Source organism: Tiliqua scincoides, chromosome 7 (genome assembly GCF_035046505.1).
Source record: "Tiliqua scincoides isolate rTilSci1 chromosome 7, rTilSci1.hap2, whole genome shotgun sequence".
Taxonomy (NCBI): domain Eukaryota; kingdom Metazoa; phylum Chordata; class Lepidosauria; order Squamata; family Scincidae; genus Tiliqua; species Tiliqua scincoides.
In genome coordinates this window covers 21,740,379-21,751,513 of record NC_089827.1, presented here as the reverse complement: position 1 = coordinate 21,751,513, position 11,135 = coordinate 21,740,379, and the positions used below count along the sequence as shown (strand labels likewise).

The following is an 11,135-nucleotide window of genomic DNA, read 5'->3' as shown; positions in this document are numbered from 1 at the left end:
TTCTTTCTTAGGCCCAAACTAAACATGCAGCTATTTTAAGGGGAAAATGCATCTGTGAGGCACATCTGTGAATTTCAACTCATGTGCAGCCACACATTCACTGCATTCCAGGGCTTCTTTGAGGCAAAAGGTGTGTTACAGCCCAATCCTATCCACACTTTCCTGGGGGTAAGCCCCACTGACTTTAGTGGGACTTACTTCTGAGTAGACCTGCATAGGATTGGGCTGTTAGTCCTTCCATTAGGGCTGTATTTTTATTAAAATATTAAAGCAGTGTTTCTCAAACTGTGGGTGACAACCCACTAGGTGGGTCACAAGCCAATTTCAGGTAGGTCCCCATTTATTTCAATGTGTATTTTATTTGTAATAGATTTGATGCTATTATGGTATGTGACCTCATACCATAGTTACATTTGGAGAAATATTACAGATCTGCACAGTACTTTTAACAGGCTACTATGTATATACTTTAACAATAATAGTCAATGGGGCTTATGCCTGGGTAAGTGTGGATAGGAGTGCAGTCTTTGGGATGTTTGGGGATTTTTTTTTCTTAAACAGATCAGCTTAGGAGGGTTAAGAGGATTCTTTTTTACTTTCAGTAAATTTTTTAATGTATGCTTATTGTAAACTTCTAATTTACTCAATTAAATTTGATTTTATCATATGGGGTGTTAAAAATTTTCCTGTTTGATGTCACTTCCAGTCACTTCCATATCACTTCTAGTTAATGACATCACTTCTGGTGGGTCCAACAGATCGTCCTTCTAAAAAGTGGGTCCTGGTGCCAAAAAGTTTGAGAACCACTGTATTAAAGTACAGTAGAACCTCTTTAAGTTGACAACCCAAGGGACTGGAGGAATTGGTCAACATATGGGAGAAAAGGCTCTAGAAAATTAGGTCAACTTAAGGAGGTGGTCATTATAGAGAGGTGGTCAACTTTCGAGGTTCTACTGTATTTGATTTTTCTATTGACAAGGGGCTTAGAAGTAGTTCAAATTGGGTCTCCTTCAGTAGATGACAACCTTGTATGTTCACTGTGTCCATGGCAAGAAGGTGGCTAAAGCAAGACTCATACAGTTCATTCCCAATGTACTGCTTTTTCTGCCCCATATGGTTGTGCACTTGTGGTTTAAAGACAACACTCAGACAACACTGTGGCACTTGTATATTGCTAACCCCATGCATTGCTAGGCTGGAGAGCAATCCCGATATGGATTGAGGCTGCAATCCTATCCACACTTACCTGGGAGTAAGTCCCATTGACTATAAAGGGACTTACTTCTGAGTAGACATGCCTAGGATTGGGCTCTGAGCTTCAAGCTCAGCAACCATGACAGGGTAACTAGGAACAGAGTCTTTATGAAAGTGGATTACTGCAGAATGAGTGTGAAATGCAGGCTAGGAGGAAATGTCAGAGACGAGATCAGAAGTGAGGTCAAACACAGAAGTGTATTTGGAGGTCACTGGCTTAAAGGTGGTCTTATTAAACCATGCAAAAAAAGCATTTTTGAAAACCCTTCCAACTAGGCAGTTCCAACACTGGTGAGGACTCTCCTTGCGTCTAATAAAGTCGCATTGTTTTGTTGGGGGAGTGCCAGAGGACATACCAGACACCCTGAAGAGAGATGCTGTACTCAGGGAACCCTGAAGCACCTTCCCCCTTGAATTTGATCACAGATCTCTGCCTGTTTACTTTGACCTGATTCAACTTGCACACACCACTGTTTAAGGGGAACTTGATATGGTTGAAATCTCCATAGTTAACCCATTTTTGCTGGGCCCACAGGTGTACACAGTTGGTCCCTGTTGCGTAGATGCAACGTTGGGCAGAAATGGCTTTGATGACAATTGATACAGGTTATGATGTCCTTCTTTTCAGCCAGTGGCATAGCTAGAGGGGGTGCAAAGCACTAAGTTTTGCAAGGAGCATCACCACAGCATGCAAGGGGCCCCTCCCCTTCCGACCCATTCCAGGTGGGGGAGTGCAAAACTGAGGCATAACAGCTCAATCCTCCTATGCATGTTTACTCTGGAGTCAGTCCATTAGAGTCAATGGGGCTTACTCCGGGGTAATTGTGGATAGGATTGCAGCCTTAGAGCCCAATCCTATGCATGTCTACTCTGAAGTCAGTCCTATTATAGCAATGGGGCTTACTTCCAGCTAAGTGTGGATTCCAGGCAGCCTGAGCCTGGATTGGCTCCGAAGAGGAGGGGGAGAGGCTACTTGCACGCTGCGTGGAGGCTACCTGCGAAAACTTAGTGCCTTGCGCCCCCTCTGGCTACGCCACTGCTGCCAGCTTCTGCCCGCCCCCTTCCTCCCATATGTTGCCTGCGGCCACCCCCCTGCTGCGACGACGGTGCCAAAGGGGCCGGCCGGAGAGCGAGGGGTGGCGAGCCAGTGCCGCAAGATCCCCGGGGTGGATGCCACTGGGTGGCAGAGAGAGGGGGGAGGCCGGTGGTGGTGGTGATGATCACCATCATCATCATCATCACGTGACGCAGCGCTGGGAGCCGCGGAGCCTCGGCGTGGCTGGGCTGAGCCGAGTTGAGCCAGCAGCGCCCGGGGAGGGGAAGAAGCGGGGCTGCCTCTGCGTGGCCGCAGGAGGAGGAGGCGGAGCAGCGCCTGGCTCCAGGCTGCCTCCGGGAGCGCTGGTGGCGGCTTCATGCGGCTCCGCCACTGCGGAAGCGCCTCTGCTCCAGCGGCAGCCTGACCCGCCGCAGCCCTGCCCGCCTGCCTGCGCGCCCGCGGGGACCTGGATGGTGCCTCCCCCGCCGGCCCCGCGGGTGCCCCCAGGGGCACGATGCTCACTCGGGTGAAGTCTGCCGTGGCCAACTTGATGGGCGGCATCATGGCCGGCGGCTCCGGCGCGGACCACGGCGGCGGGGGCTCCTCCGACCTGCCCCTGCGCTTCCCCTACGGCAGACCCGAGTTCCTGGGGCTCTCCCCCGACGAGGTGGAGTGCTCCGCGGACCACATCGCCCGGCCCATCCTCATCCTCAACAAGGAGACCCGGCGCCTGCCCTGGACCACGGGCTACGCCGAGTGAGTAGCGGGAGGAGGGGGACCTGGGTGGGCGTGTAAGGGGGAGGACGCGCTCCAGGGCCCGGGCTTGGGGAAGAGGCACTCGCCCCCCTGGCTGGGGGTGGGAAGGCCAGGCCGGGCCGGGCCACCTGTCTAGGGCTGCAATCCTGTCCACACTTACTTCCAGGTAAGCCCCATTGACTATCATGGGACTTCCTTCTGAGTAGACACGCATTGGCTTGGTGTCTAAGGCTGCAATTCTATCCACACTTACCTGGGAGTAAGCCCCATTGACTGTAATGGAACTTACTTCTGAGTAGACACGCATTGGATTGGGCTCTTGCTAGGTCACCTGTCTAGGGCTGCAATCCTATTTACGCTCACCTAGGAGTAAGCCTCTTTGAATATAATGGAAATTACTTCTGAGTAGACATGCATAGGATTGAGCTCTAGATCACCTGTCTACTTCACCTGGCCTGGAAGGAGTGGAGAGGGAAGCCAGCAGGTGCCTCCCTTGTCAGTGGATCTGGAGACATTGCTGAACTTCTAAAATGAGAAAGGTTCCGTTTTATGTACGTTTGTATTTTTAAATGATGTCTCTTTACTTTGGATGCAGGGGTACCTGTCCCCATTGCACAAGGGCCCTGTGTTGTAGGAAGTAGGATACGCAGAGCATGCCCACTTATCTAAAGGTGATGCCCCTCAGAAAATCCTTTCCCTTTACTCTTTGATATGGTTGTGGGAATGTGCTCTGCACATGCTCAGATACATGGGTTCTGGGACTAAACCTTAGGACAGGGGTGTCAAACTTGTTTCATATAGTGAACCGAATAGCATTCATGATGCCTACTAAGGGCCAGAAGTGATGTCATTAAACAGGTCATAACTAAAAATAAGCACTTTTTCTCACTTAGGGACTCATTAGCTGCAAATGACAGAAGAGAAAATATGCAAATCTTGATCATATTTCAAGATATAAGACAGTTTAATTTTCATGTGGGCAACCCTTTCAGCAGCAGCATTGCTCAGCAGCTGGGAGCCTTAGGGCCGAATAAAAAGCTTCTGTGGGCTGCATCCAGCCCCTGGGCCTTATGTTTGACACCCCTTCATTAGGAGATCCTCCTTTGGGTTAAGTTTTATATGTTGGGTATCATGGGTGGTTCATCTGAGCACCCTTTCTTCTTCCTCCCATGTGTATGGGGCAGGCTGCAGTTCTTGTTATTCCTTCTGTATCCCAAAGTTTCTTCTTATTTCAAGGGGAGAGTGTTAAGCACATGCTGAACTCTTATTGCAGTCAGTGGAGCTTACGAGCCTGATCCTGTTCATGCTTAATTAGAAGCAAGCCTCCCTGAATTCAGTGGGTCTTGCTCCCAAGGCACTACAGTACTTATAGGATTGCAAACTTGCAGCCCAATTACCTGCATGTTTACTTTGGAGTAAGAACCACTGAATTCAGTGGGCTTATTTCCCAGTAAATGTGCATAATTTAACCCTCAGGTGCTTTCCTTCTGATTGGGTCATGCTCAGTCTGTTTTTCGACTTATTGAGTGCAGAACTGGTTGAATGAAATGATCTGCATCCAGTAATGCTAGTGGCATTCAAAAAGTAACTGGGGGGACAGTGGAGAAAAGGGGAGGGCATTCAGTAATGCCTTTTGCCCTTTGACCCCGCAGTTTTGTTTGCAGTCCAGGACTCTTTCCACAAGTCGATTTGCATTTTCTCCTGTGATGTCAACAGAACTTATTTTACGAGTCTCTGGATTGTATTCCTGTTAGATATAGGGAAGGTTTAAATATTGTGACTGTAAAGGGACTATGAGGGCAATTCCTTTTTGTTGCATGCATGTTGGAGAGAGACAGCACTGTCTGAAACAAGTCCTATCTTAATGGGGAGCTGAGAGTGAACACAGACACATACACACCGATGTTTCAGGCTTATGCTGCATAGGCAGTGGCTGGAGTGTTTGCCACTGATCAGTTGCATTCTCAAAATTTTCCATCCTCCCTGCACTGTCTTGCACTGGAAGCCCAGCTCAGAAGGTGGAATGAAGGAGACTACAGTAGTTTTCTGGTCTCATCCCATAGTTCCTTTCATTGCCTCCCCCCATTTATTTTGATTGCTCTTACTCTGTGCTTATTTTTTTCTGAATTGAAGCCTTGAAATGATGAAGTGCTTTCTTAAGCAAATTAGTTATTATTGCAGAGATGGGCTTTCATAAGGTGGAAGTGAAATGCAGCTTTTAACTCAGTAGTGAATGCTTTTTTCTCCTCAGGGTGTGTGGATGGATTAAGTTACTGCATCTCTGGATATATCAGAAATGATGCTCATTGATCATAGATAGCATTGAAGAAGTGTACATAAGTCACGAAATACATGGAGACACCTTTGGTCCATGCCAAGTCTAGACATGCTGTGCTGCACTTAATGATAATTGGACTGAAAGCCCAATTCTATGCCTTTCTTCCTATTAGAATAAATGGAGCTTACTCCCAGGAAAGTGTGGATAGGATTGCAGTCTGAATCTTATAATGTGTGTGTTCTTTTGTCATACAGAGTTGTTGAAAGGTAAACTAGTGAAAAGCTGATACACTGTGGCAAGTCTGAGAGCAGTATGATACTTGAAGATATTGGTAGCAAATCATTCTTGGGTTGCTGTCCTGTACCTTCTGGCCATTCAGTGGTTTCCTTGCAGCTCATCTCACTGTGCCATGTCACTGTTTTTTTTTTACTTGACAAAAGCAATTAATGGTAACAGTGAAAGTCATTTGTTTAAAGATCTGATTTATTACTAGTGGGATTTATTTACAGTTTTATTTTGGATTGTGGACATAAATGCAAAAGAGTGACTGTATGGTTCCACATCCTGTCTTGTAAAGGAACCAGATAAGAAAATTTTCATATGTTGGCAGGGATATTTGAGAGGTCCAGAAAGCCTTTAGCTGGGTGAGAGTCAATCTTTTTCTGAACTGTCCTTCTGCTTTTGATGAAGAAGGTCTTACTGCATTTTCCCGGCTGTCTTTATCAATGAAACGGCTTCCTTTTTGTTTTACAGTTCTTAAAGATGTCTTTGTCTGGATGTCTTCCTTCAGTGCAGTCTGGGTGTCTGTGTCTCATGCTATTCTTTGAGTTGATTCTGAGTGAGTGTTCATTGTCGCGTCCAGGCTAGGTTGCCTTGGTTTTCTAGGCCTTCTCAAGTGGTGTTGTGAGCTGGCCCATACATTCCATATAGGAAGTGATTATCCTTTTTTTAAAATTTAAGAATGTGTATCAGATTAGGACAGTGGTTCCCAAACTATGAGCCATGGCTCTCCAGGGAATTGTCATGAAAACCCCACTGCCCTAAACAATGTATAAGATTGTAGCCCTAATGGAGAGCTGTGGGCAATGGCCCAGTAGGTCAAGGGAGCTGCCTGTTGAAAAAGTTTGGGAACCACTGGATTAGGGTATAAGGAGACTGTCAACCCAATCTTAGCTATATTTACTTAGAAATAAACATTACTGATGTCAGTGGGACCCCTCAAGTAAACTTTGCAAGATTGCTAACTGGTGATCATCGATAATTCAAAAAAACTTTAAAACTGGACATACACTCACTTGGCAGTTTTAACTTTTGTGAAGTCATTTTTACATAGCATTAGAGTTTTTAAATCATTGACACCTGTCCTGCACCTGTGTGATACCTGCCCCCTGTTGGATGCACATTATTGATTGATATTGGTCGTAGTTTGGAATGACACCATATGATGACATCACAGAGCAGAATACATGCTCCCATTTGCTAATAAGAACATGGAGATAACTGAAGATGGGGATTCTATTTTGGGGGGTTTCCCTATATTTCCCATAAATAGTAGTTCTTTTAAAGCAGGTACCTTGATGCTAAACGTCTCCAGACCTTTTATATTATGATCTCCAGATCTTAATATATTATGTTTCATTCTGTCACCTGTGCAAATATTGTTTTGGCACACATCCGATGTTTTCCAAATATTGGCAAAGATCCTTTCAATAAGTGTTCTGTCCCTTTTTTTTCTTTTTTGCTGATAAAGCAAGTTTAGGTTCAAGCAACTAAAATGATTCTGGTTACATTGCTTTTTCATCCTTAGCGATTAAGCTCCAAATTTTTTAGTTATAGTATTTTGTTTGACCAGACTCCTTTTTATGTGTGCAGGTCATTTTCAGGAATTTATCGTCTGCTGCCATGTTTCTTATTCGACTGGTAAATGAAATCCTCTGTATGCAGAAAAGAAAATCTTATATATATATATATATATTTCAGAAACGGTTCTCTCCCTATATTGGTATGGAATCTGCAGAAGAATGGCAGATTCTTTGTATACTAGCTAGTTATTATGTACCAATGATTTTTACCATGGAGACCAGACCAACCTCTCTTATACTTTTGTCAGCCAGATGAATTATGTTCTTGTAAGCAACAGACTCTCTGCCCCTTCTGTGTGGTAATAGAAAGAGATGGTTATTACTTGCTTCTGAACACTTTGTTTTATTGCAAAGTAACTTTAATGTTCATCTAGCTCTATATGCCCCAAATGGGAAAAAAAACAAAAAAAACTTTATTTCAAGCCTGTTTGTCCTGTTCTGGGGAAAAAAGTTACCTGCCTTACATCAAGAATAGATGGCATATATATTAGTACAGTAATCTTAAACAGTGAACATATCTGTGCTGAAACTCCATTGATTAAGTCCTTACTCTTGGACTAAATATTGTTCTTATTACAGGTGTATATTTTTATCTGGGATCTTAATATAATTCTACTGCTAATGGGTATTGGTTAAAATACCTCCCAGGCCTGAGTCTGAAGCATGATTACTCATCAGTAAATCCAATTAAAATCAGTGGCACCTACTACAGAGGGAATGCTGTTAACGTTTATTGTTGCTTCAGGATAAAGTTGTGACCTTATTCAAGTAAACGCAAGTTTGCTATTTACTTCTGTAGTCACCAGTTTCGGTCATATTCTTCCATAGCAATGCTCTCTACATTATTTTTGGAAGGTTGGAAGCTGTCTGGCAGTGTGGGAAAGAAAAATGCATGTCAGATCAAAACGAAATGTTGTTCTCAGTGGGATCATGTTATTAAAATTCTCCCAGAAAGTGTTTTGTTGGTCTTTAGCCTGCAAACCATGATTTTGCTGCAATTCAAAATTCTTTTTGCTTATTCACAAAGTGACCTGTATTGTGAATTTTGTGTGTTTTTAACTAGAAGTCCTGTAGTGCTGCTTTTATGGTTTTATTTTACTGTTGGATGTTCTTACCCACTCCTATGTATCATAGTTTCTGGATAACTTTCTGGAGGAAAAATCCATTACGGGTTACAAGCCATGATGTGTATGTGCAACCTCCTGATTTTAGAAATGGACTATGTCAGATGCAAGGGAGGGCACCAGGATGCAGGTCTCTTGTTATCAGGTGTGCTCCCTGGGGCATTTGGTGGGGCCACTGTGAGATACAGGAAGCTGGACTACATGGGCCTATGGCCTGATCCAGTGGGGCTGTTCTTATGTTCTCATCATTGTTAGTTGCTTTTCGTCTTATTGTGTGTATTTTTAGTCATTTTCAATTGTTTTATTTGTATGCCCCTTTGAGCTTGTGGGAAAGTGGGCTATAAATCATTTAAATAAAATACATAAAGATTCAAAGTTCATCACTTGTTTGCCTTCAGAATGCAACTTTAAAACAGTTATTTTTCAACCATTGTGCCACAAAGGTCTGTAGGTGTGCTGAGGGAATTTGGAGCATAACGTTGAAAATTGCTGAAAAACTCATCCATGTTCTGCATCCATGTCTCTAAGTCAGGGGTGCCCAAAACACTTGTGGCCCTCGAGGCCTCTCAGTGTGGCCCTCAGGGAGCCCCCAGTCTCCAATGAGCCTCTGGCCCTCTGGAGATTTGTTGGAGACCATGCTGGCCCGATGCAACTGCTCTCAGCGTGAGGGTGACTGTTTGACCTCTCGCATGAGCTGTGGGATGAGGGCTCCCTCCACTGCTTGCTGTTTCACTTCTGTGAGGCAGCAGTGTCAGCAAAGGAAAGGCCAGCCTTGCTTTGTGCAAGGCCTTTTATAGGCGTTGAGTTATTGCAAGACCTTCATTCATTCATATAAGTTCATCTTTAATATATTCATTTATGTAAACATATGTCAATTTATTCAAATTTTAAATGTAAATTAATTCTTTTTTTTTTTTGCCCGGCCCTCAACACAGTGTCAGAGAGACAATGTGGCCCTCCTGCCAAAAACTTTGGACACCCCTGCTCTAAGTCAACTGTAAGTGGTAATGCGTTGGCTGTCCCTCTTCCTTTGCTGGCTTTGCTTTGCTGACAGAGGAAGAGGGACAGCCACTAGTTAATGCAGAACTCTGACAAGTCTCCCAGAAGTCAGAAGTGACATCACAAGAGGTTAAGACCAGTGTATCATGACAAGAAAATAGTTGAAAGTCGCTGCTTTAAATCCTGATTGCTTATGTCTGTATCCCATGCAAGGAGCTAAGGCTGGTGTACATGATTCTCTTCCTTTTCATCCTCACAGCAACCCTGAAGGCTAGGCTGAGGAATGAATACTGGGTTCAGGACTGAAACCTGGTCTTTGTCCAGTACTCTAACCACTACTTGACAGACTCAGTAGTTCTAGTCATGGATCTATGAAGAGCATTTGATGTGGAGCAGAGCAGCGGCTGTATTTTGCTAGCAGACCCATAACAGACATGAGAACGAATATCAGCTTAGTGTTTTAAGTAACCGCTGGCACACTCCAAAGCCGCTGTTGTAAACCAGTGTGCCACAGCTCATCGGTGTGCTGAGAAAGGTCTGCAGATGTGCAACAGGAGTTAGTGGTTTCAACAGTGGTTGAAAATTGCTGGAAAAACTTTTTAGAGTCCTGCAGCTCTGTTTCTACGGCAACTGCCTGTAGTGACAAATTGGCTATACCTCTACCTCTGCCGGCAGAGCCAGTGGAGGAAAAGGAACAGACAATTTGTTACTACAGATGGTTGTCTTAGAAGCAGAGCTGCAGAACCCAAATTGGTCTCCAGGAAACCAGAACTGACATCACAAGAAGCGAAGACCCTAGAAAAGACCATAGAGGTCCGTGTGCCATGAGAGGAAAGTGTTGAAAATCGCTTCGCTAAAGTCTGTGTTCTAAAAGATGCCATGAATTTGAGCCAAAAATCATGAAATGGTTTTGGATCTGATTAGTGATGTTGTCTTAGTGATGGCTGTGAGAAGTGATAATTTGGTGGCCTAATTTTACTAATTTTACTCTTAACAGTTTAGGATTTTATAGTGTGTACCTCTCTTACTAACTTCTCTTCTGTTAGAGCAGTGTTTCTCAAACTGTGGGTTGGGACCCATTGGGTGGGTCATGAGCCAATTTCAGGTCGTTCCCCATTCATTTCAATGTGCATTTTATTTTTAGTTTATTGGATTTGGTTCTCGTACTATGGTATGTGACTGCATCTGAGGAAATGTTACAGAACTGTATTTTTTAACAAGATACTATGTATATGTTTTAAACAATGATAGTCAATGGAGCTTACTCCCAGGTAAATGTGGATAGGATTGCAGCCTTTGGGGTGTTTGGGGAATTTTTGGGAGGGTTAGGAAGGTTCTTTATTTTAAATAATTTTTAACTTACTATAAACTATTAATTTACTTAATTTGATTTTGTCATATGGGGGTGTTAAAGATGTTTCTGCTTGATGATATCACTTCCAGCTATGACATCACTTTCAGGATGACATCAGTTCCAGTGGGTTCTAATAGATTGTCATTCTAAAAAGTGGGTCCTGGTTTATAAAGTTGAGGACCACTGTATTGGAGGCAAGATGATGGTAGGCATGGTGTGGGGGGAAAAATAGTGCTAACTGGCTTCAACTAAAACAGCTAATTTTTTAAAACCAAATGTAGCTGCATGTTCAACAGGGTTTACTGTTCTTTCTGTTTACACATAAATTATGTGTACTTCAAAGAAAGCTTGGAATGGCAGTTGGTAAAGAGGCACACCTGCTAGATCAAGGAGTGGTTGATATTTAACTTTCCTCTGAACTTTCCTCTGAACTTTCAAACAAGAAGCAAAATAAATCCCCAGTGCAGTGCTG

General features: G+C 44.0%; 1 protein-coding gene across 1 annotated transcript in view; it reads left to right on the top strand.

Annotated features, from left to right (window-relative positions):
- Positions 1 to 2,579: 2,579 nt before the first annotated feature.
- PPM1H (protein phosphatase, Mg2+/Mn2+ dependent 1H) overlaps positions 2,580 to 11,135 on the top strand; it is a 91,873-nt gene continuing 83,317 nt past the window's right edge. Inside the window, exon 1 of the mRNA XM_066634130.1 lies at positions 2,580 to 3,046. Coding sequence (XP_066490227.1) covers positions 2,805 to 3,046 — 242 coding nt within the window. The 5' untranslated portion in view covers positions 2,580 to 2,804. The remainder of the gene's footprint in view (positions 3,047 to 11,135) is intronic.